The sequence below is a fragment of the Phyllostomus hastatus genome, unplaced genomic scaffold (assembly GCF_019186645.2).
Source record: "Phyllostomus hastatus isolate PE091 unplaced genomic scaffold, TTU_PhHast_1.1 phas_scaffold_555, whole genome shotgun sequence".
Taxonomy (NCBI): domain Eukaryota; kingdom Metazoa; phylum Chordata; class Mammalia; order Chiroptera; family Phyllostomidae; genus Phyllostomus; species Phyllostomus hastatus.
In genome coordinates this window covers 11906611-11931995 of record NW_025334036.1, presented here as the reverse complement: position 1 = coordinate 11931995, position 25385 = coordinate 11906611, and the positions used below count along the sequence as shown (strand labels likewise).

Below are 25385 nucleotides of genomic sequence, written 5' to 3'. Positions count from 1 at the left end.
CCCTAGCCATTTGGTCGCCCCGTCTGTTCAGCACTGGCATTTACTGTCCCCTTTTGCTCACGGCCTCCATTCTTCTCTGCATTCCACCAGCAAGATCTGCCCATTGTGACAAAGGACACAACGCAAAGATGTGGAAAGCAAATCGTTTCCTTCTCCCTACCACCCCCGCCCCCTCTCACGAGAGCCCCGACCAGCGATCAGGCCCAGGCCCCGGCCGCCTCCCCCTGCGCCTCGGGCACCGCGTGCACCGAACTCTGACACCGCGGGGGGCAGACGCTCACTGCGCTTTGCAAATGGCCCCTTTCTCTGACCAAAGAATCATGTGCCTATTCTCCGAGTAGTTTACTCCACAGCGTGCCATAATTTTTATTTCTTTTTATTCATTTTTATGGTATTTTTTTATTCCCATCTGTGCATACGGTGACTTTTAAACCACCCCAGTAGGAATAGTTATTCTGTCTTTTTCTTGGCTTTTGTAGTGGTTGTGTGTTTTTGACTCTGCAAGCAAGGCTAAAATAAACTTTCCTGCCGTAGTCTGGCAGGCCAGGGCTTTCACCTCCACAGGGCGGCGTTCCCAACGGGGGTTTGCTCTGCCCGCACGGGGATTTTTCATCTAATAATTTAAGGAAAGACTTCGCAAGCACAGTTCTGCTTGCCACGTGTGAAACGGGGTGTTGCCCTTCCTTCGTGCCCTCGAGATGGTTTTATGCTGGTTGTTTTAACGTCCACCTTGTCCTCTGCTCACTGGCCACTTGGATTTCCCCTTCTGCTGTGCGCGTGGTCACACGCGTGGCTCGTTTTTCTACAAATGCGTTTGCCTTTTTCTGATCAATTTGTAGCATTCAAGCTTCTTTCTATTCTTGTAAAGATTTTATTTATTTATCTTTAAAGAGAAGGGAAAGTAGAGAGAAAGAGGGAAAGTGAAACATCAATGTGTGGTTGCCTCTCCCGCGCCCCCTACTGGGGACCTGGCCAGCAACCCAGGCATGTGCCCTGACTGGGAATCAAACCTGTGACCCTTTGGTTCTCAGGCTGGCACTCAATCCACTGAGTTACACAAGACAGAGCTATTTTTTATTTAAATTATATTTTATTGTTTAGGCTATTACAGTTGCCCCAGTTTTTCTCCCTTTGCCCCCCTCCACTCAGCAACCCCCGACTCCCTCAGGCCATCCTACACCACGTCCATGTCCATGGGTCATACGTACACGTTCTTAGGCTACTCCCTTCCCTTTCTGTCATGCAGTCTCCCCTCCCTGTCCCCTCCGACCGCTGTCAGTCTGCTCCATGTGTCCATGTCTCTGGTTCTGTTTTGCTGGTTTGTTTCTTTGGTTCATTAGATTCCACGATTAAGTGACATCATATGGTATTTGTCTTTCTCTGACTGAAAACTTCATTCTGTTGTATACACAACACAATTCAGCCTGTAGTTCATGATGTGTTGTGTGTGTGTGTGTGTGTGTATGTTCGTCCCACTGTGTCGTGGGCCTTACGACTTTATTCGCAGACTACTCTGCTGCACAAAATGTTTGCACCCCTGTGCATCGGGGCTGGTGGGCGTCTGCTCGCGCCTTAGCAGGCCTCCTGGGCTACAGAATCACTGACATATTTCCTGTATTTGTGTTTCAGTTTTGCCCTTAGGTCTTTTAAGTGATCTGAAATTTTTACAAATAATTGCTCAGGGTCTAGGTTGTCTCCTCTGGATCGAGAGTGAGTTACTGTAGCACGTTTATTAAATAAAGATTGCTTTTCCCATCAAGTGACAATGCCAACTTGACTATATGTTAAATTGCCAAATAGAGCCCTGGCCAGGTAGCTCAGTTGGTTAGAGCATCATCCGCATACCCCAAGGCTGCGGGTTCTAGCCCCAGTCAGGACACACACAAGAATCAACCCATGAACGTGTAAATAAGTGGATCAACAAATTCCCAAATGCATCTGGATCTGTCCCTGGACTCTGCCCATCTGTGTAGCTGCCCGTCTTGTTCTGCTTAACTGAAGCAGTTTCCTATAGTATTTCTCTCAGCCAACTCCCTTGGAAAAGATTCTTTTCCAAAAATCTTTCACTATTTTCGGGTACTTATTCTGCCATATAAGCCTTAGAGTTAGAATTCCAATTGCCATTGGATTGGGTTTTTATTTTATTTTAGAGTAATTGGCATATTGTAATACTGTGTTCCTGTGTCAGAACACCACGTGCACCCTTCTGTTTATGCAGATTCCATTTAGACTTTCAGCCTCGAGAAAAGTAACTCATTTTGTGCATCTTCATCTTTTATCTAACCATTACACAGATTTTCTTATTAATACCTCTATCGTAAATTCTCTTATTAAGACTATTCACATCACTGGGGCCCTGTAAATATATCATCACAGCATCTGCAGTAATTTAAGATTCTCAATATTTACACAGTCAAGTCCATCTGCCTCCTGCCGCCCTGGGTGACCCCCCAAACTGTTGGGAGTGACTGTTATCCTTCCGTCTGTCCGCCCAGCCCCCTTAGCCCAGCTGTGCCTGAACCTCTGTCTCCCCCCCCCCCCCGCCCCGCAGAGAAGCGCCTGTCGCGGGGCATCTCGCACGCCAGCTCTGCCATCGTCTCCCTGGCCCGGTCCCACGTGGCGGGCGAGTGCAGCAGCGAGCAGTTCCCCCTGGAGATGCCCATCTACACCTTCCAGCTGCCCGACCTGAGCGTGTACAGCGAGGACTTCCGGAGCTTCATCGAGCGGGACCTGATCGAGCAGGCCACCATGGTGGCTTTGGAGCAGGCGGGTGAGTGGCGGCTGCCCCGGCGGGACCCTGGGTGCTGGGACCAGCCGCCTGCTCTGAAGGCAGGCTCTGTGCCAGCCCAGCGCTGGCCGCTCTGGACGTAGGGGTGCTGAGGTCTCCCGAATTTTCGCTCTTTCCGTACCCTGCCGCACCCACCCGTAGAAAACTCTGTGCTGCTCCGCCTGGCTTTTCCAGCCCCCAGGGGAGCTGGGCACACACAGACCAGGGCCTTTGAGAAGAACCGGAGACCTACTGCGAGTCCTGCGCATGCGCGCAGGTCGTGTGACTTCCCGAGCCTCAATCTCCCATCTGCGAAGGTGGGGGCCGGTCTGGTGGGGCTGAGCGTTCAGTGGCCCACCCCTGTAGCTAACAGTCGCTCGCCCTCCCCAGCCTCCCCTCTCCTCCTCCTCACATCCTGATGAGGAAGGGGTACAGGGAGCAAGCCCAACTGTTTTCCTTTGGGTAAAATAATTTGTGCAAAACCGACGTCTGAAACAGAGGGCGGTTCGCCCTGAGACACACAGCACACCCGTCTCTCTCTCGGAGTTGTTCGCATTATAAATCCTGACAACATCGTGCGGCTGCGGATGGGGGCGTCTCAGACACACACGAGGAAGACTGTGCACTTGTTCTGAGGCCACCGTGCGTCCCCTGGGGGGTCCCCCCAGCCAGCCTCGGTGGGGGGGGGGGCTGTCAGTGCACGTGGGGAGCAGACGGGGAGCCTCTGGCTGAGCCCAGGGAGAGAGGGGGTGTGAGGCCTGCAGCCAGGGAGTGCTGCCCTGTCGGGGGTGGGGCGCAGGCACGGCTGGAATTGCCCCGCACTCTCCATGCTGCTGCCGGAGACCAGAGAGGGGGATCTCGTGGTGCTATGCTCTTGACCTTGGTGGGCAGACTAGTCCTTCCCTACCAGCCCTGCCGGGGAAGAAAACTAGGGAGATGAGGGGACCCCGTGAGGGGGCAGTCAGCAGAGGAACAGGCAAGGTGGAAGGACACCATCAAAGGAGAGTCACGCCTGGAACTGGCCCCATGGGGACATTGCCACTCTGGGGCTTCAAAAAGGGGCAAAAGGCAGGGGCTGTGGGGGAGCAGTAGAAGTGACCCAAAGTAGCTAGATAATCCAGGTAGACCCAAGTGCTGCTGGGAGGGGCCAGAGTGGGAGGGACACGACCCCAAGAAATGTCCCCAGGCACGCAGAGCCCTGGGCCAGGGGTAGGTGTGGGGGCGGTGAGAGGCCAGAAGGACAGGCAGAGTCCAGGGGCCTGGAGACTGTTATAAAGTTGCCGGCCCAAAGTACGCATGAGTCTGGGGTTCTGGAACAGCCTGGGCACTGTGGGGTGACTCCCTGGGAGCCATGAGCTCCTCATGGGGCGTCCCACCAGGCTCCCCCACCCCACCCCGACACAGCTCTGTGTGACGTTGAGGATGGAGCAGGGTGGGGGGGGGCGGTGAGCAGTCAAGCCAAGCGTCACAATCCCGTGGTGGAGGCGGGGGACATACATGCAGAGACACACACAAGGCACGGGGGTGCCCAGAGGAGGAGGGGCCATGGCCCTGGGTGGGTGGGGTCTCTCCAAGAGGGTCACCTTCAGGGAAAGAAGTCACGCGTCTTTCTCACAGGGAATGGTCATGTTTTATTTTCTCTTCCCTCCAAGAGCCTGAGTGGGTGACAGGCAGAATGGCACCTTATTTTAAACCGTGTGGCAACCATATGTTACCAAAGCTCGAGCTCCCAGCCCCATGATCACGTGCGAATCAGAAGAAAAGGCGGAGTGACTATGAGCTCCTCCCTGGGAGCCCACCAGCCTCCCTGCGGGGTCCATCTCATTTCTCATCTTCTCCTTGGAGGGAGCTCAGGTTTCTGCTTGTCCTTTACATATTCTCAGCACCAGTTCCCACGTCTTTTCCCGGCTTCTCAGTGGCCTCGTTGGGCAGGGAGCTGGAACGACCACCCTCCCAAACACAGGCCCTGGGGCTCTGAACTGTGTCCCCTGCCACGCTGCCACACTGCTCACTCCCACGAGGAATGCCTCACCTCGGGCATTCCGTTCTGGGTGAGGCTGCAGATGTCAGAATGGCCCTGGGCCATTCGTGTTCTCGGGAGGCCGCAGGGTGCTAGGCTGTCCTCCCAGGGTGGGCGCCCCATCACAGCCCCAGGGTGCTCCACAGCCAACTCAGGCCACTGAGCCTTGTCATCCATGCCCCCGCCCCCCGCCCCACCCCCGCCACATCATCAGGTGTTGTGATCGTGATCCAGTTGCCTTCCAACTGCGGCTGCCTGTGTAGGCTGGACCGAGACTTCGGAAATGATAAACTCCCCTCAAGAAATCTGAATGCGAGAAAGAAATGCTTAGGGAAGATGCGCTGGTTAAAACAGCACTAACTCACGGGCCTAGAGAGACTGGCTAGGTGTGCGCGATCCCTTGCAGAGGAAAGGTGGCATTTGGCCGCGCTGCTGAGTTTTAACTCCGCGCAGGGCTCCTCTCCTGGGCTGTCACCACTTCTGATTTTACATTTTTATGACAGTTTATTTGAGCCGAGCTGATGACTTGTGCTGGGGAGCAAGATCACAAGTGCTCCCTCTTTTTTTTTTTTTCCAACTTTTGTCTTTTAACAAGTGCATTTCTTTTCTCAGTGTAACCACTGTTGGGCTCTCTTTGACACAGGGGATTTCTCCCCTTACAAGCCTGCTTTTAAGTCCAGTGAATATTTTTAAATCACTTCTGGTTTGAAAGTTATACACTCTTCCCATTTCTGAGAGGTTCCCCTGCCCAAAATAGAAAATGCATATGAAGCACATCTCACCTTAATACCTTAGCCTACCCCCAGACAATGCAGGGACCCTCATCTATTTAATTTTACTCGCCTTTCCCTCCTGATTTATGTTGTCGTTTATTTTAGCTCTGTACTTTCAATCAAGTCAGACATTATTACTATTTAACACAGACGATGTTCACACAGATGTACCCACACATTTACCAGTTTTGCATCTCCTCATTTCTTCCCGTACATCAGACCCTCCTTCTGTTTGAAGTTCATCTTTTACAATTTCCTTGGGTGAGTCTTCCTGATTTTACTGTCTCGATTTTTTTTAAAGATTGTATTTATTTTATTTTTAGAAAGAGGGGAAAGGAAGGAGAAAGAGAGGGAGAGAAACATCAATGTGTGGTTGGCTCTCATGCGCCCCCTACTGGGGACCTGGTAGGTAACCCCGGCATGTGCCCTGACTAGGAATTGAACCGGCAACCCTGTGGTTCACAGGCTGGCACTCAACCCACTAAGCCACACTGGTCAGGGCTCTGGTAGAATTTGGTTTTGGTTTCTATTCCTCTGCTGAGCCCCGTCTAGAAGAGTCCAGTTTCCCTCTTGATTACTTTGCCAGTATGACAATTTTTTCTAACCCTCTCTCTCAGGGGGTAGTTTTTGAGAGTCTAAACTATATGTGGAGGGGAAAGGGATCCCCAGTTCCAATGCCCCACATCACACGTTCTTGGGGTCTTTTTTGTGGTTTTCTGGGAGGAATGGGGGAGAGCAGGAACTCACACAGGGTCGGTGTGGAGACTGAGGCAGAGGAATAAGTCCTGTGCACAACCCCCATCCTTCAGTATTTAATGGTAGAAACGATTCCTCTTTCTCCACGTCACATGAAGGGAAAGCTACAAACTCCTGAGGGTGTCCCTGTGGGCAGGGGGCACTGAAAGGGAATTTCAACGTGCTCTCTAGTTTTGGGGGATTATTTTACATTGAAAGGAACCAGCCGAAGCGACTATGACAGAGGGGTGACATTTGCTTGGTGTTACGTTATAAGGCTCTGGATCTGACTTAAATCTTACATTTTGGCACGCTTTGTCTGACGGCTGGCTGTTAGGTGCAGGGAGTGGGGGCACTGACACGTACCTGCCAGATGGGGGCGGAATGACGGGTTTCCCACTCCGCCAGTGGACAAGGGTTGTGGAATGATTGGCACTGCTGGGCGGGGCGGGGGGCGTGGCCTCATCACCGTCAGACCCGTGCGATGCGCTCTCCGTGGCCAGGCCTGGCTCTGCCCTCAGCCCCTCTGATACCGCCTGGCGGAGGGGGCCCAGGCCAGGAGGGACTCCCTGCAGCCTGGCAAGGACGGAAGTCTCCGGTCCCCACTCAGCCTTTGCAGGAGTGGAGATAGGGTTCCAGTTTTTTCTGTGCTGTTTGGCCAGAATCAAGCAGGTTCCGTCTAAGCCGTTATTGCCTGGCTACGCTGCCACTTTTCATGGAGTTGTTTGTCTGCCCTCATTGGCATTTGGGGGTTTCTAGCTTCTGCAGTATTCTGGCCTGAGATTTGTGCAGCAAAGAGAAACTCCAGCCCTGACCAGTGTGGCTCAGTGGGTTGGAGCAACGTCCCACAAAACAAAAAAGTCACTGGTTCAATTCCTGTCAGGGCACACACCTGGGTTGCGGGCCAGGGCCGGGGGTTGGGTACCAAGAGGCCGTTGATTGGTGCTTCTCTCTCACATGGATGTTTCCCTCCCTCTCTTTCTCCCTCCCTTGCCCTCTTTCTAAAAATAAATAAATAAAATATTTTAGAAGAGGAAGAAAGAAACTCCAAGGAGCACGCCACCCACAAACTGCTCAGGCCCCGAGGTTCCTGCCCAGGCTGACTTCTCCCCACTGCTCAGTCTCCTGTACCCTTTTTTAAAAAAGATTTTATTTATTTATTTTTAGAGAGGGAAGGGAGGGAGAGAGAGAATCAATGTGTGGGCCTCTCACATGGCCCCCACTGGGGACCCGGCCTGCAACCCAGGCATGTGCCCTGACTGGGAATCGAACCTGCGACACTTTGGTTCATAGCCCGTGCTCAATCCACTGAGCTATACCAGCCAGGGCTCCTGCACCCTTTTATACACACTGCCCGAGATGTTTAGTTGCGCCGAGTTGAGAGAACAGGGGAAACTATGCCCATCTTCCCAGAAAGAGCTGTCCCAGGACATGTGAACGAGATTTATCCCGACTCCACCTAAGTAGCTGTAATGGTTGGGTGTATGAAATCAAACGCAAACCATATTTTCAAAGGTTATGTGCATCAACAAAGAAGGGTGATTCAAGGAAAAAATAACTCTCAGGAGGGGAAACTGTGTGGAAGGCAATGACACATGAGAAATTTTACATTTTGTGTAAAGTACGTCCCTAGCTCCAAGGAGAGAAGGCTTTGGGGTTGAGTTGTTTGACCCTGTTGCTAATCGACTAAAGAATTTGACCATCTGGTTTCTTGGAAAGAAAAGAAAGTCTACATGTTATTTAAGAAAAAGTGGCTGTAATGCTCTGACTTCCCCCTGAAGTTCCCAAACGCCCCCCAGAAAGCCGCCCGCTGATGCCTGTGCTGACTTTGCAAACCCATGGCGGCCCCACCCGCTACAGGACTCTGTCCTGAAGTGACCTTCCGTTCCAGGTCGCCTGAACTGGTGGTCTGCCGTGTGCACAAGCTGCAAGCGGCTTCTCCCTCTGGCCACGACGGGGGACGGGAACTGCCTTCTCCACGCCGCCTCACTGGGTAAGCTCCGCGGCGGCGTAGATGGAGGGTGGTTGTGCCCCAGGCCTGCTCTGGGCATCTGGAAAGGACAGACACATGCTGAGGAGAGCCATGTGCTTCACTGTCATCTGGAAGAGTTCCCAGCAATCCCAGCTCTCCTTGTCAAGTACCTGGCAGGCTTGGGGGAGGGGTGGGCATAAAAAACACATGAGAAAAAACCTGTCATGATAGAAGGAGGCCTGGGTGGGGCTGCAGGGGTGGAGAATAGCAATGGTGATCTAGAGAAATCCAAGGGGACTTCCTGGAGGAGGTGGGGTGGTGTTTTTGTTTTTGTTTTACTGAGACTTGCAGAACTTGGAAGAGTATAAACAAGGGCAATCCAGGCAGGGAGGCCACATTGGCAGGAATTCACAGGGCACACGGAGGCAGGGCTGAGCTCAATCAGGCTTGCACAGGAAGTCTGGGGAGCAGCACACGAAATTGGATAGGTTTGGGGCCACTATACCAACTGCAGTCGATGCACTTGTACTGACAAACAGACAGACAGACAAAGGCGCTGCAGGATAATCCACACCGTCAGAATACACAGGGGAGAGGTCGGCAGCCTCTTCTGGCAGAGGTGTGAGCTTCCTGGTCACCAAGAGCCACACCAGCGGGTGCACGCAATGACACCCCGGCCGGAAGCTCAGGGATCCCTTGCAGGCCCAGCCGTACATGTACAAGGGCCAATCAGTGTTGACAGTCGGTGCTTGCTGTGCCAGGGATGCTGGCGTCAGGGCTGGTTGTACCCATCAGTCCTGAAGTTTAGCGTCTCTCTCTCCGGGGACAGGGGCCTCAGACAGGAAGAGGGTCCTTGTTGGTCAGACTCACCTGCCCAGGTAACCACGGGCCCCAGACCTCCCATCACCTGTAGACAGGCCTGTTCAGCAGGAGGAGGCTACGATGACACCTGAGAAGACTCAGAGGGGACACTCGGGGTCTGGAGGGGCTGTGGGAGGCTCAGGGGACCAGGGGCGCCAGGACCGGGGGAGCAGCCCACGTTTCCTGGGCTTCCGGGGGGTGGCGCTGTGGGGAGGCTAAGGCACCACCTGCCTGCTCAGTTCCCACTCAGAACCAACCCACCTCTATCTGCCTGCTGCCGTTGTAAAAGGATTCCACACTCATCGTGGGAACAGCAAACAAAATGCAAAAATCAACACCCCCACCACTCGGCAACAGCCACCGTTACCATGTTGCTCTATCGCCTTCTAGTTTTTTATTCATCTTTCCAGTGGAATTACAATCACTCTGTGTTCACAGCTTGGAACCACATTTTTCCCTTAAAATTCTATGGTGCCTTTCCCATGCTCGCATTCTTCAAAAACACGTGGTATTTCAACATGATGTATTCACATCCTCCTGCTAAGGGACCCGTTTCCCTTTGTCCCGCACAAAACCCGGGGAAAGAACATAAACAGAAACGTCCCCTCTGTGTCCACCCTCAGCCTCGCTGCCGAGTCCCGGGTGGGTGGGTGGGCCGATGCCTTTGTCCTTCAGCAGCCGCAGCGTGCGGAGGCCTGTCCCCAGTAGCATAACAGGGGCCACACGCCGCTGTGGTCTTGTCTGACCTGTCCCCATCACCCACCCACCCCCCCCCACCCGGGGAGCAGGCTGCCTCCCAGGCCCACGCCACATGCGGGGCATCCGCTCTGCTCCTTGGGAGGCTCAGCCGGACCGGGGCTGCGGGCCGACCCCAGAGGAAGCTGAGGTCTGACTATGAAGCCAACTCAGGGTCCTACATGAGCCACGTCACCCACCTGTCCCCAAAGGCTACCTCGGTCCCTAACCCAAGACTTGCACGGTGGACATTAAGTCCCTCAAAGCAAACCTGAGGGACCGAGAGTGTCTGGCCAAGGGTCCGGGAGAGGCATCGCCAGATGTCACTCACTTTTGTTTTGCTGAGAAGGGGACGTGCTGCTTCATTACCTGCTCGCGAGGACAGGGAACATCAGGACAAGGGCCGAGGGCAGCTGCGGGCTGGGCACGAGAACTGCGGGGGCCGAGGAGGCAGCCGTGTGCAGGCAGACAGGGGAGGTCTGCCCAAAAGGCGCGGCAGCCTGAGTCACCCCCTCGCGGCCCTCACCCTCAGTCCCATCTCTGCCCCGCCCCACCCCCACAGGGATGTGGGGCTTCCACGACCGGGACCTGGTGTTGCGGAAAGCTCTCTACACCATGATGAGGACGGGGGCCGAGAGGGAGGCCCTGAAGCGGCGGTGGAGGTGGCAGCAGACGCAGCAGAACAAGGAGGTGGGTTCCCACCTGCATGCCCAGGCCGGGGGGACCCCCACCAGGCGCAGCTGGGGGCCCCAGGGAATCTGGACAGAGCCCCGCCCCAAGGCCGAGTCCACCTGGGAGGTCTAGCAGACGACCTCAGACCCCAGCGCCCTGCGACCATGCATCCACTCACCCCGCCTGCTTATGAAAACCCACCACCTTCACCCGCAAAGGTCACCCATGTCAGGTCCCCCTGGGGGGTAGCATGAAGGTCAGGTGCAGCCACAGGGGGACGCCACCCGGCCCACAGCCCCGTGTGCACTCAGTCAGAGATGCCCGGTCGTCCTGGCCATGCAAACATGGGCACGCGGCTGTGCCTGGAAGGAGGACCTGCTGGCCGTCTGATGGGAGTCCTGCAGATTTCCTAATGGTTGGCCAGGGCCCGGCGCTGTAGGGGGCGCCCCTGGGGATGACCCTCAGTGCTGGGTGCACGGCCAACAGCATGGAAGTCAGAGATGGAGGGCTCAGGAAAATATCACCCATAGCAAATGGGGGACAGGCCACTAATGGGCGTGCCTGACCTGGGTCCCACCGGTGGGCTCACACCGAGCCGGGAGGCCGGCCCCGCACCTGACTCCGCGCCCCCTGTGCCAGTCAGGGCTGGTGTACACGGAGGAGGAGTGGGAGCGGGAGTGGACGGAGCTGCTGAAGCTGGCCTCCAGCGAGCCGCGCACACACTTCAGCAAGAACAGCGGCACGAGCGGGGGGTGAGTGCCACCCCAGCCCCTCGGGGGTGGTGTCAGGGAGCATGGGCCCCCCCCCCCGAGATCAGGGACACGGGAACTCCCGCCTCTGGGTGGTCGGTCCGACTCGGGGACGGAGGGCAGGGCTGTGGGCCGTGGCTGGGCGCCTTCTAGACACTCGGGGAGCGTGCCCGCCCCACGCACACCTGTCGCCCCAAGCTCCACTTGCTGTCCCCCCACCCCCGTGTTCTTCAGACCTCGTCACACCACGTCACGGGTGGTGGCAGGGAGGGCCCCGGGACGCAGCCAGGCTCTGGACGTAGCACGCGGCCATGGCCCTGCCCGCTCACTGGGCACTGGCACCTCAGGGTGCCCAGTGTCAGGGTTGTCCCAACTGAATGTCTCACATCTGGCTTCGAGCAGGCACCGTGAGAGCAGAAGCTGGTGCAATGAGCCCAGGGTCTCCCTGAGGAGCTCCGGGCAGGCCAGGGGCTTCCGGCAGAGAGGGGTTGCCATGGTGCTGGCGTGGCCAACAACTCAGGCGACCAGTAGCTCATCTCTGCAGACTCGGCCAGAATGCCCCAGTGCCGGAATGGGTGTGGCCAGAGGGCGGCCTTTGGGTCGAACCTTTTTTAAAAATTTTTGTTTTATTGATTTTTAGAGAGAGGGGGGAAGGTGGGGGGAAGAGAGAGAAACTGAGAAAGAGAGCAAAATCTTTGCTTTGTTGTTCCGCTCATTGATGCGTTCACTGGTGGATTCTCATATGTGCCCTGACCGGGGATCGAACCCGCAACCTTGGCATATCAGGACGATGCTCTAACCAGCTGAGCTCTCCAGCCAGGGCTGGTTTATACTTTTTGAAGCTGAAGCCCAAGTTGTCGTCCCTGGATGACATCTCAGCCGACTATAGGAGAACGTGGGTTCCGACACCGAGGAGCCCCCAGAAATGACGGGTGCCCGAGGACAGCCACGGCCTGCAGTGCAGCCTGGCCGGCTCCCGGGCCTTCCCTCTGAGGAATTCAGGTCCTTGGCTGTGGGCTGTGTGTGCATGGTTGTGCCAACCCCCCCCGCCCACCGCTGTCACCGCACCCCGTCCTCTGAAGCAGGGCCACACCTGCTGCCTCCTGCCCTCCCCCAGGCCTCAGGGACCTCCGTCAGTTCATTCTGAGTAACCCCCCCCACACACACACACACCAGAGCGCCCGGGGGAAAGCCCGGTGCCACCCGGGCTGGCGCTGCGGGTGCACAGAGGCCCCAGCGAGCTGTGAGCACGAGCTCCCTCTCGCCTCTCGATGTTTCCTTCCCTTTGGGGTGCCTGGTTGTGGGGGGCACCGAGGCTGCAGCCCTCTGCCCACATGTCACAGCATCTCAGCGACAGCAGCCCGTGCAGCCTGCTCTCTCCCGGAGCCGGGGACTCCATACAAGGGCACGGGCTGGGGACCGTCCGTCCGATCAGCCTGGGGTGGACAGTCAGTCGTGTCCCTGCCCTCCCGCTGTGAGGACTGAAATCCAGGCAGCCTTCTCGCCGCCCTCTCCCATGGGGGTAGGGGGGTTTCTAGGAAGCCCCTCAGACTTTGGTGGCCAGGGTCCCCACCGACCCATCGGATGCACCCGGGCTTAGCAGCGCCCTGCTGAGGGCGAGGCTTCAGGAGACGTGCTGGGACCACAGATGAGCCTCCCTCCCTCCCTCCAGCCCCTGCTGTGTCCTTGCTCGTCACCCCAGGGAGCCGGCCCCCACGGTCTGCTCGCTCCACGTGGGCCGCTTCTGCCTGAAGCAGGGCCCAGTCTGCTGAGACCACCCCCCAGACTGGGGGCCTGTGCGTTCGTCCTCAGAGGGGTGTGGGAGGCAGGCGGCCTCAGGGGCGGGGTCGTGCCGGCCAGGGTCCCTGGAGGAAGGTGTCCCGTCTTCAAGCCCCGCCCCCTTTCAACCGGCGCAGTGACAGCGCCCCCTTGCTTTGCCCTGCCCCCAGCGCGGACAACCCTGAGGACCCCGTGTACGAGAGCCTCGAGGAGTTCCACGTCTTCGTGCTGGCCCACATCCTGAGGAGGCCGATCGTCGTGGTGGCAGATACGATGCTGCGGGACTCGGGCGGGGAAGGTGGGTTTGCACAGAGTGAAACAGACGAAAGCGCAGCGTCCCTGCGGAGGGAGACCCACAGGCAGGGCAGAGCGCCCAGGAGGCCAGCGGCCTTGCTCTGCATGGACCAGGGTCGTGTCAGTTCTCCCCACGTCTCCCCCACGCATCTCGCTCACGCCCCCTCCCGGAGAACAGGGCGATGGCTCTGGGCCCTGCGTTCACCCAGCGTGTGGCCAGCAGGTCACACCTGGCCCAGTGAGGGCAGTGACTAAACCCGGGGTGCTCCTGCTCCCCGCCTGCGCCCCCACCTGTCCAGCTAGTGCGGGCCTGGCACCAGGGCCCTCGGCCTCTCCCGGCCCCTCCCGCCCCACTCAGGCTCCTGCGTTAAAGAGCAAAGAGGGAGACAGAAAGCCAGCCGGCAGCCAGCAGCGCTGGGGCGGGAAGGGCAGGAAGGGCTTCCACAGCCCCTCCCCATGGGCCTCTCCCTCGGCCCTCACTGCAGCCCGCCCGCCAACCCTGGGGTGGCCACTGTCCTTCCGCCGGACAGACAGGAAGCTGAAGCCCCCCCCCCGCCCCCCCCCCAGCACAGGGCCTGGGAGGAACAGGTCCGCCTCACCCCGCCAGCTCCACGCACCCTCGCCCTCGTTTGTGTCCGCAGCCTTCGCGCCCATCCCGTTCGGCGGGATTTACCTGCCGTTGGAGGTGCCTCCCAACAGGTGCCACTGCTCGCCTCTGGTTCTCGCCTACGACCAAGCCCACTTCTCTGCCCTCGTGTCCATGGAGCAGAGAGACCAGCAGAGAGAACAAGGTAGGACGCCCACCGCCTCCACAGCCGGAGACAGACGCTGCTCGGGGGCGGGGTGGGCGCAGCAGGCGCGGCAAGCAGACCCCGAGCCTCCCTGGGCAGCACGCCGCGCGCATGCGCACTCAGCAGCAATGAGTCGTGCTTGCAACTACCATAGATGCGCGTAAACGTCGTCACTGAAAATAACAACGTTCATGCGGGAGGGGCAAGGATTGGCTCAGTGATTGCATGTGAAACCCCTTGGCGTCCGGGTTTGAGGGACCCAGAGATGTGAGCATCCCTGCCTTGGGCGGCGGGGGGGGGGCCTTACCCCCTCGAGAGGGGCACAGGCCGCCCCTGTACTGGGCAGGGTGCGCCGCCCCTATACCGGGCAGGGTGCGCCGCCCCAGGTAGGCATGAGCTCCATCCAGGAGGGGAGCGATTATTCCTATTCGGAAGAACAGACAGACAAACAGACGCAACAGAGAAGCAGCCTAGAGGTGGTTTCGGAGGCCGACCGCGATGTCCAGAGACTGGTTCCAGGGGGCAGAGCTGGCTGAGCCCAGCGCTGGGCTGCTGAGGGGGTGTGGCCGGCGTGGCTGCGCGAGCCAGGAGCCCTGTGACCTCCCAGCCTGTCCGTGTGTCTGTCAGCAGGCGCAGCAGCACCTACCACCTGGGTGCGGAGCCCTTCCTCCTTGTTCCCCTCCCCCCTCCCTGTCCCCCCTTCTGTCCCTTTCCTCCCTGCCTGCCCAGTGTTGCCCCCATGGGGCCCCTCCTCATTTGACATGCTCAAGGACCTCACCCCTTCATTATAGAGTGATAGTCCCGGGGGCGGTCCCTCCGGGCAACCAGCTACCTGAGCGTCCAGTAAGCCAGGCAAGGTGACATTTAAAGTTAACCCCGAGTGTCTCCTGGTAGCAGTCCATCGGGTTCTGTGTCCTCTCCCTGGGCCACGCTCTTCCTTCGACGATTTGGTAACAACTTGAGCTGAGTTCTCCCTGGTGCCCCTCTGAGCCCGCCCTCACTGAGGTCATGTCCATCTCCCCTCAGAGGTGCGTCTTCCCTTAGCGTGCAGGCTGGCTGGCTGCCCTGTGACGTCAGCGCTCGAAAGGTCACCGGGGACTCGCACACATGCAGGTCGTCTGGCCTCTACTGGTGGTTGTCGCGATAGTTCAGTGCCTTCCCAGCCTGTCACATCCCCAAGCAGAAACCAGAAATCTCCACTCTTTGTCTGGAAAATGAGCACTTGCAATGTGTCCAGACTAGTTTCAGATAGGCCTGTATACTTCCTGGTTAAAAGATAGGAGCCTTTCCAAAATTTAAAAAAAAGAAGAAGAAGAAGAAGAATGAGCTCTGGCCGGTGTGGCTCAATTGGTTGGAGTGTCGTGCTGTAAACTGAAAGGTCGCCAGTTTGATTTCCTGCTCAGAGCACATGCCTGGGTTGCAGGTTTGATCCGCAACAACTGAGTGATGTTTCTTTCTCACATAGATGTTTCTCTCCCTCTATCTCTCCCTCCCTTCTCCTCCCTAAAAAAGTGAAACTAATATAACCAATATAAGATTGTATACCAGCTATACTTAAACTAAAAAGTTTGCAATCATATTTAGAAAGGCATCTGCTATGCCCAAGTTTTGCCAGCAGAGGGCGAGCTACCGCCCTACCTCTTACCAGAGAGGCCCGGTTTCCCGTGGGGAACAGTGGGTGTGTGCTGGGAGAGGCAGAGGCCCGCGCTGCTGCTCTTGCTGCCGGGAAGGACTGTTCTGGAAGCCTCCCTGGTGTGTCCTGTGGCCCCAGCCCTCAGCACGGGCTGCACTGCACCCTCTGCGGAGAAGACGCCTGCCTTTAGCCTGCGGGCGTCTCTCCTCTTGCCTTGCTCAGCTCCCGGTTTTCCCCTCCCTGAGATCCAGGCTGCGAGGCCTCCGGGCTCCACTAGGTCGTCAGGGCCTGGCCCCTTAGGTGACTCCGATCTTCTGCTCGGGGTGGGGGGGGCGCAGCCCAGGAGGCCATGGCAGGGAGGTGAGGCTGAGGGGTTCATCTCCAAGGGAGGGGTCAGGACCCCACCCCTGCCATCCTCAGCAGGCACACAATTGGGGGGAGCAGAGAGGCCGCCCACCCCTAACCACATGGCACAGTGTGTCTGCTCGCGCTCCAGAGGGCACCTCTTCTGCCCTCCATGCTGGGGGCTGCCAACCGCTCCCCTGGCAAGGGGGTGGACTGCTGGGCCCAGACTGCCCAGGGGGGGCCCTCAGAAACTGCTTTGGACAGATTATTGCTCTAGAACAACCGTTTCCAGATTTCCCTGCTTTTAAGAACCAGGAGGGATGTTTGCTTACAATGTATGTGGTCCTTGGGTCCTTTTCCTGGACACTGTCTGGCCATCTGGGGTGGGGACAGGGTGGGGGGGGGCATCAGGGCCTTTGCTGAGGCTTCCAGGGAGGTGAGCTGCTCTAGCAAGTGCCCGGGGAGGGGACCTCTCTGGCCCTTAACCCCGCCTGAGGGTGGGGAGCCAGGCCAACACCCCCACCCCCACCCCCACCCCCAGCCCAACCCGGTGATGCATGGACCCACCGACCACCTCCTGGGAGGCCAGTCGGAGCCAGCCTGCAGCCCAGGAAGGGCCGTGTGCATCCCAGGAAGGGCCGTGTGCATCGCGGCCAGATCAAGGCAGCCTGAGCCGCCCGGGGCCTCCCAGCCTGAGCTCAGCACTGCCCGTCCGGCCGCATTGAGCGGGGAAGACCCAAGCAAAGCCGTTTCCTTTTCACGGGTGGTGGTGCGGGGGTGCGGGCTACTGGCGCTCCCGTTCCTCTTGAGCAACACCGGAGGGCAGCGCTGAGTCAGTCTGGTGGGAACTGAAGGGGCGTTGAGACCTCCGTTCTGCTTGTTTGCCTTTGTTCTTGGGCCGGCATGTGCCCCAACTCAAGGGAAGGGGAGCGGCCCGTGGCTCAGGGCCGGCCCCTGCAGGGAGGGGAGTGAGAAGGAGGAGGAGGCGGCAGGCCCGGGGCAGGAGTGGAGCTCGGGGGCTCCCTGGCCCCACAGGCTCGTGGTGCCCAAGGAGAGCAGCCCGCGGGAAGCAAGCACCGTGCGCCTGGCCCAGGGGAGGGCAGGAGAGGGGCCGCCCAGTGTGGTGCTTGGCCCCGGAGCAGGGCGAGGGAGGCACGGCCTCCACCCAGTACTGGCGGTCTCAGCCCGCTCCCCTTCCGTGCGGGGCAGCAGCTGCATCGGCCTCCCAGGCGGAGGGGGGGGGGGGCAGCAGGGCTGGGCGGAGGCCCCAGGACTACAGGCTGCACCGCGAGAGGGCGCCCCAGCGTTCTGCCCGCACCCGGCGGGCCTCCGGCGGCGCGGTCCCCACCGGGCAGACACAGACGTGGACTCGGAGCCAGGAAGCCCTCCCCAGCCGGAGCCGCAGCTGGCGGGGCCCCAGCCCCTGGCTGTGCTGCTCCGAGGGGGGCCGGTGGGGGAGGGGGGGTCTGTCTGCCCCACTTCCTGCTCTGGCGGAGGTCCCTGCTCCCTGACGACGGGAGTGCGGCGCTCACTGGGTCCCGCGGCTGCTCCGAAGCTCCTCGCAGATCCCAGGCGAAGCTGCACGCACCCCGCTCCGCCCCAGCCTTTTTCTTGGGGGTCAACACTCGCCCCAGCTTCGAAGCGGTTCGGAAGGGTTCGTGAGCAATCAGTCCCTCCCCCTGCTCCCCGCCCCCACCCCGTCTGCCTGTCTCCACTGGGTCTCCACCCACCTGTCCCCTCCGCCCAGGACCCCGCCCCGCCCTGCCTCCCACGGCCTGCTGCTGTTTACCGGTGAGGTGTCCCTCCCGCGACGACAGGCACGTGCGCCCCCGCAGGCGGGGACCGGGCCCGCGGCCGGGAGCTCCCTGTGGGCAGCCACCACCGCGGAGCCCCGCACTGACGCGGATACAAATGAAACCACACACGGGGCGCACGGGCACCCTGGGACCGTCTCCGGGAGGAAAGGGCAGGGCCGGGCTCCGGGCCACCCCGACCTGCTGGGCGGCCTTGCACAGGGCGCTGAGCCCACTGGGGTCTTTCCTCAGGAGGAGCAGGAGCAGTGACCGCGTCCTCCCGTCTGCTGACAGACCCGAACCCTCCGCGAAGTCCCGGCGAGGGCTGCGGCTCTCCCCTCCAAACCCACCCCAAGTCACGAAATCCGCCTCGGCAGTGGCACACGCGTGTCTGTGTGAGGGGTTTGTCAGTCCTGCCAAGGGATTCTCTTTGTTCCCGATTCCTCCCAGGAGAGGACTAAACACGCCCCCTCGGGAAACAAACCGAGGGCAAGTCCCAACATGAACTGTCTCCCGGAGACACCGTGTGCCCCGGGGGAGCGGAATTCATTACGAGCCGCGTGCGGGCGGGCGCGGGGGTTCCGTGGTCTCGACGCTCCACCTGGCGCAGGTGTCGCGCGGTCCCCGTGGCTTTCCTGAACCACGGAGACGCCTGGTCTGGGAGTTCCCGCCCCTGCTCCCCCTCCCCCCCGGGGGGGGCTGCTCGGGAGGTCACCGTGGGCCACCTGGCACCGCGCCTGTCTCTTCCGTTCCAGCCGTGATCCCGCTGACGGACTCCGAGCACAGGCTGCTGCCCCTGCACTTCGCGGTGGACCCCGGCAAGGACTGGGAGTGGGGCAAAGACGACAAGGACAACGCCCGGCTGGCCCAGTAAGCCCCCGCCCCGCCGCCCCTCCCCCAGCGCCCGCCCCTGCCCCTGCGGGAGGTGGCCAGAGGGCGGGCGGGTCTCACCTGCGTCTTCTCTCGCCAGCCTCATCCTGTCGCTGGAGGCCAAGCTGAACCTCCTGCACAGCTACATGAACGTGACGTGGATCCGGATCCCCTCGGAGACCCGGGTGAGCCTGGCGCCCGGGAACGCGACGGGCGCCTCGCCGGAGCGCGGGGGCCCAGCCCCCTCCGGCCTCAGGTCCCAGCCCTGCTTGCAGCCCGGGGCCCCGAGGCTCCGGGGTCCCCATGGCTCCGGGGTCCTCGTGGCTCCGAGGTCCCTGTGCCTGTGTGCGCGGGGACGCACCCTCCTGCTGGGGGCTCTTGCCCCCTGTTTTCTCCAGGAAAGGGGTAAACGCACCCGCTGAAAGCAAACTGTGGGCAAGTCAGACGCACAACCGATCTCCCCGGAGGTCGGAACCGCCTGAGCCGCCGCCGCCGCCGCCGCGGCGGAGTTAGTTATGAGCCACGTGCGGCCCCTGGAAAACCCAGGCGCCCGCGCTGCGGCCCTCGGCGCCGCTCCACCTCGCCCCTTGCTTCCCGGTGCAAAGACCTGACAGCCGTTTGGTCCGCCCAGTGGTGAATTCCCAGGGAAAGGCATTTGTGTTTTGTATTTTTTTTTTTTAATGTGGAAGCTTAGGAATCATGGGCCCTCCCCAGACATGGGTGTACTTGGCCGTGAGGTGGGACCCATGTGGAAGGCGGAGTCAGACCCAGCGCTGTCATGCTGCAGCCTCTGCTGGTCCAGGCCAAACCGATGTCCCACCGATGTCCCAGGGCACTGATGGCGGGAGTGACGGCCAGTGCCTGCCCCGCAGGTGCCCCGGGCTGTGGAAGTTCCTTCTGGGCACCCAGGAGGAGGGGGTGATGGCAGCAGCTCTAGACCCAGAATTGAGCAGCCCTTGGGCTAGGACACAGGTCCCTTCTGCAGAGTAGGCCCCGGGCCCGGCCTTGGAGACATCAGAAGTCAGAGGTGGGGCCTGGGGCCAACAGCACTGGCCCTGCCAGCCCTCGGGCACTTGGGCCAGGGCACCTTGCTCGCTGCACCCCCCTTCTACCCTCGGAGTGAGACCCCCCCAGGCCCCAGACAGGATGGGAGGGGAGCAGTGAGGGGCGGCTCCACCACCCTCAGCCTTGGCGACCTGGCTGCAGGAGGGCCGCCCCTCTCGCAGACCTGCTCTGTGGGGGGGGGGGAGCAAAAATGAAGTGGGGAGCCATATGGTCCTTCTCCCAGGCCGCACCCCCGGAGCCAGGAAAGCCAGGAGCGCTGGTTCCCGCACACCCGCCTGCGGGCGTGAGGTCTCCACCCGGCGACACCCCGGCACAGTTCCCCCCTCACCGGGGAAGGAGCGTCCGAAAGGCAGCGGGTGGTGCCGCCCGCCCCGACCCGGGCACCCTCTCTCCTCCTCTCCGAGGCCCTCACCTACCCCGGGCTCCGGTCCGGCCACGTGTCCACACGCTGGCTGCCCGTGGGCCTCCTCCAGGGCCTCCCCCCCCCCCCGGGATACTTCCTCCCCGCTCCGAGCCTGGCCGCATCCAAGGGCCTTTTCGGGGAAAGGCACCGTCTTCCCTGTTCAGCCCAGGTCCCAGTTCAAAAGCCTTCTCAACTCAGCTCTCCACCCGCCTGTCTGAGAAAGGGCCCCTCAAGCCACTGGGCATCGCTGAGCGGAGGGGACGTTTGTCCCAAGCCCCAGAGAATGAGGTTCTGAGGGCAAGGTGTCGGTCCCCTTCCTGGAGGGAACAGGAAAGACGCCTTGGTGGGAGGGACACCTAGCGGTGCAGGTGAAGTGTCGCCCGCCCTCACAGGAGGGCCTCTGTCTGCACAAAGAGGCCGGCCTGGGACCCGCTGCCCCGGTGTCTGGTGGGCAGCAGCCTGGCCAAGGCTGCAAGGCCAGAGTCTGGGCCGGGAACCCTCTCTCAAGTGTGCAGAGGCTCTGGGGGCGGGGGGGTACTTTGCCCAAAGCAACGGGCTCCGCTCAGAGTTCCAGGCTACCAGCGGCCTGAGTTCACCCAAGAGGCCATCGGGATGCGACCGGGACTGAGAGAGGAGGGCCGCAGCGCAGCAGCGCAGGGCAGGGCGGGGTGAGTCTTCTCGGGCCCAGGTGGCGCCAGCTCCTCTCTGACCGCCCCCCCGCCCCGCCCTGCCCTCCCTGTTCCCCGACAGGCCCCTCTGGCGCAGCCAGAATCCCCAACGGCCTCGGCGGGGGAGGACGTGCAGTCCCTGGCAGACTCCCTGGACTCGGACCGAGACTCGGTGTGCAGCAATTCCAACAGCAATAACGGCAAGAGCAGCAAGGACAAGGACAAGGAGAAGCAGCGCAAAGAGAAGGACAAGACCCGCGCGGACTCCGTGGCCAACAAGCTGGGCAGCTTCAGCAAGACGCTGGGCATCAAGCTGAAGAAAAACATGGGCGGCCTGGGAGGCCTGGTGCACGGCAAGATGGGCCGCGCCAACTCCGCCAACGGCAAGAACGGCGACGCGCCCGAGCGCGCCAAGGACAAGAAGGCCAAGTCGCGCAAGGGCAGCAAAGAGGAGTCGGGCGCGTCTGCGAGCACGTCGCCGTCGGAGAAGACCACACCGTCGCCCACGGACAAGGCGGTGGGCGCGTCGCCGGCGGACAAGGGCGGCGGGCCGCGGGGCGACTCCTGGAAGTACAGCACGGACGTGAAGCTGAGCCTCAACATCCTGCGCGCCGCCATGCAGGGCGAGCGCAAGTTCATCTTCGCCGGCCTGCTGCTCACCAGCCACCGGCACCAGTTCCACGAGGAGATGATCGGCTACTATCTGACCAGCGCGCAGGAGCGCTTCAGTGCCGAGCAGGAGCAGCGGCGCCGTGATGCCGCCACCGCGGCCGCCGCTGCCGCCGCTGCCACGGCCAAGCGGCCACCGCGCAGGCCCGAGGCTGAGGGCGCACCGGGCTCTGAGCGCTCCTCCCCGGGCCCTCCAGCCGGGCCACCCACGCAGCTGGTGCTCAAGTTCAAGGAGCGCCCGAGCCCAGGTCCAGCGGCGGGCACGCGGGCGGCACGGGCAGCGGCGGGCGGCTCGGCCTCCCCAGGCCTAGGTGGCGGGGGTGCGCGGCGCCCTGGTGCCAGCGGACCGGCCCCCGGGCGCAGCCCCCCGGCGCGCCAGAGCATCATCCACGTGCAGACAGCGGGAGCGCGGGACGAGGCGTGCGCTCCGGCCGTGGGCGCACTGCGGCCGTGTGCCACGTACCCGCAGCAGAACCGCTCGCTGTCGTCACAGAGCTACAGCCCGGCACGTGCCGCCGCCCTGCGCACGGTCAACACGGTGGAGTCGCTGGCACGCGCCGTGCCCGGGGCCCTGGCGAGCGCGGCGGGGGCGGCCGGCGCGGCCGAGCCCAAGTCGCAGACCTACACCAACGGCTTCGGGGCCACGCGCGACGGCTTGGAGTTTGCCGACGCCGACGTGCCGGCCACGCGCTGGAACGGTGAGTGTGGCCGTGGCGGGCCGGGCCCGGCGCAGCGGCGCTGCCAGCGCGAGAACTGCGCCTTCTACGGGCGCGCCGAGACGGAGCACTTCTGCTCCTACTGCTACCGCGAGGAGCTGCGGCGGCGCCGCGAGGCGCGCGGGGCCCGGCCCTGAGCCGCGCGCCCGGCGGCTCGCCTAGGAAAGGACTGCTTTCCATTCTGTCGGTGTCTTTTTTTACGTGCCCTGGTCACCCGGAAGGCCGGCGACCCCCGTGTCAGTGCCGTGTGCGTGTTCGGTCAAACGTTCCTACTGGTGCCTGAACACTGACGCCACTCAGGTAGTAGAAGGATAGGAGACAAGTCATACCGTCGGCAGTGGGTGTGCTAGCTAGCGTCTGCCTCGTTCCGTGGAATCTCATAGCCATTGCAAGAGTATTTTTGTTCCGAAATAAAGAAATTTGCAGCCCTTTGTTTTTAGAAGGGAGTGTTTTACATGCTTTTTTTTTTCCCTCCCCCTAACCCAGCGACTGACCTCTTCCGTGCAGCGGTCCCCCGTGTATGCGCTCGGTACCACCCAGGACGCCGGCGGCGGCCCCTCTGCCGTGGGCGCCACCTGCTTCCCCTCCCGGGTCCCTGGAGGAGGGGAGGCAAGTGGCCCCCTGCTGACGCCCTGGTGGTCCCTGAGGCCCATTAGGAACACACACGGCTCCATCTCCATACGCAAAGCCACCTCCCAGAGCGCCCCGCTCCACCCCGCCTTGAGCGACTCTCACACTGCCATCCAAGCCGCGGGCGCCGGTAGGCCGGGCACCGGACAACCTACCTCGCAGGGCGCAGTGAGGGGTAGCGACCGCCCCGGTGCCGGGCAGCTCCAGTGACAGCAGCTTTCCAAAGACACCTGGGGCCCACACCGCAAAGTCCTGAACTCGCTAATCCGAGCCACCCCTGTACGAGCAAAGACGCCGGCCTGCTCACACTTCTCCTTTGAAGGCACTTCCGACTGTGGACTGTCGCCGCAGGGCCCCCAGGAAGTGGTGACCGGTGCCAGCCCGCGCCCCCCCAGAGAGGCGAGGAATTGACCCTTTGGTCACTGTGTAAGCCCCCCCCAGGCTGCTTCCAAACCCAGCTGCACCTCTTTCTGAAGGGGAGGAAGCCCACCCCAACCCCACCCGCATCTGTCCGGGTTCAGCCAGGTACAGGGGTGCCACACGCCCATCGGGGGTCCCCTCCGCAGGCCGGGGACCACCCTGCCCGTGGCCCCATCCCACACGGAGGGGGGGCAGCCCCCTCCCTGAGCGGTCTCTCTTTTTGGTGCCTCCTACATTTCTTGAGGAAAAACAAAATGTGTCCTTAGCCACCCCGTTTTGCGCAGCAATAGGCAGCCTCTCCTTTCCAAGATTACCTCCGAGATCACGGTTCTGGGTCCAGGGCACCGAGGAGTTAACCCCGCCTCGCTGAAGAGCGCGCTGGTTTCCAAGGGAACGCGGAGAACATGGGGCAAATCCTCGCTAGCAAAAGAGTAACCTAAACCCCGGGAGGAGAGCCTTAGGGGAGCCCGAATGACCCCCAAACAGGAGGAAGCGCCCAGCTCCGCTGAGCGCACGCCCCCGGGAAGGGCCGCGGGCAGAACATCTCTCTTCGCCGGAGCTCCTCCCACAGAAGGGTGCTCCCTCCCGGGACACAAAGAGCAGCAAAAAATAATAAATAATTATAATTATTATATATATATATACATGGGGAGGGGAATTTTTTTACTTGTTTGAAGAATTATAATAAACTAATTTGAGTATCTCCTGTGAGTAATTGCTTTTTGTTTCTTATTCATTCCACAGCACGCGGCGTTTTTCGGTGACTCATTCCCGTTTTGCATAAGCACTTCCTGAAGCCAAGAAAAAATATTTATGAAATAGAATCTCTTAAGAAACGGTGTGGAAGGTTTACTTTTCATGCCCAACGATACTTCCTATGTGTGGTCGTTACCAACATGCACGTCCCCGATGCCGCGGGGGTTTCTTTTGTTACGTAGAACAACAAAAAAAAAGAGTCGTTTGAAAAAAAAAAAAACCTCTCATCGAGAAGGCCTGTGGCACAGGTTTGGGGGCTGGCTGTTCGCGTTGCACTTTGCCACCCAAAGCCGCGGGGCCACAGGCGGTGTTGCTTCGCGTGCAGACGCTGCCCTCGCCCCTCAGCCTTGGAAGGTCGCAGCCACCGACCTCGCAGCGCGCAACTACGCATTCCGGGGCCAGACCCGTCCGCACACAACGCCAAGGAGGCGTAGAGTAAATGCTTGCTCGTTTTTAATTTTTTTTTTCATGTAAAAGCAGCCAACCAGAAATTTCCAAAACCAGCTGTGCAAATATTGTATCTTTCTTGTGCTAAAAAAAACAAAACAAAACAAAAACAAAAACAAGACAAAAAAATCCCACAAAAACGAACAAGTTTTTTAAATAGGTAAATTGAGAATAAAGTCTGTTCAGTGTAATAAGAGAGGAAAACCTCCAAAATCAGGCAGTGCCATTTGTAGGTATCAGCAAATAATGGTCGCCTGGCCGATCGCCTTGAACATCAATGTCGCCTCCACTCCGACCCCGTCTTACAGGTGTGTGGTAAATAAGAACCAGAGAAGCAGCCACTGGCTAACCCGTAGGCTCCGCCTGCTCTGCGGGCTCCTCCCACCCCACAGGCCCCGCCTACTTTGTGGGCTCCTCCCATCCACAATCTGCTTCCACCCGGTGGGAGGTCCCTGACCGCTCAGTGTGGTCCCCAATTGGCTCCACGTACCAGGGCACCCCGGGGTGCTGCTCCTGGCTGACACGCTAGGACTCAGTCCACTTGTTTACAAAGAGCTGCTTCCTTTGGTGAGGGGTCTGGGTCTGTCCTCCCTCCAACCAGCATTAACGCGTGAGAAAGCCCGTGGTTCTGATAGGGTCCCGAGTCCCCTGCAGGAATAGCCCCCTCCCTGTGGCTCGGAAACCCCCTGTAGACTGGTCCCTGGCCAGGGGTCTCCCGGACCAAATTAGTTATCAGGCTGGGCGGGAATTAGTAGAAACTGCGTTGTTTACATGTGGGCCAAGAGGCTTCCCCCTCCCCCGCCACGTCCTCCTGTGACTTAG

General features: G+C 60.2%; 1 protein-coding gene across 1 annotated transcript in view; it reads left to right on the top strand.

Moving 5' to 3' along the window:
* OTUD7A (OTU deubiquitinase 7A) overlaps nucleotides 1-23958 on the top strand; it is a 33684-nt gene extending 9726 nt beyond the window's left edge. The window contains exons 5-13 of the mRNA XM_045824994.1: nucleotides 2552-2770; nucleotides 8187-8288; nucleotides 10426-10553; nucleotides 11175-11287; nucleotides 13234-13361; nucleotides 13999-14148; nucleotides 18675-18789; nucleotides 18890-18974; nucleotides 21008-23958. Of these exons, the coding sequence (XP_045680950.1) occupies nucleotides 2552-2770; nucleotides 8187-8288; nucleotides 10426-10553; nucleotides 11175-11287; nucleotides 13234-13361; nucleotides 13999-14148; nucleotides 18675-18789; nucleotides 18890-18974; nucleotides 21008-22447 (2480 nt within the window). The 3' untranslated portion in view covers nucleotides 22448-23958. The remainder of the gene's footprint in view (nucleotides 1-2551; nucleotides 2771-8186; nucleotides 8289-10425; nucleotides 10554-11174; nucleotides 11288-13233; nucleotides 13362-13998; nucleotides 14149-18674; nucleotides 18790-18889; nucleotides 18975-21007) is intronic.
* Nucleotides 23959-25385: the final 1427 nt, after the last annotated feature.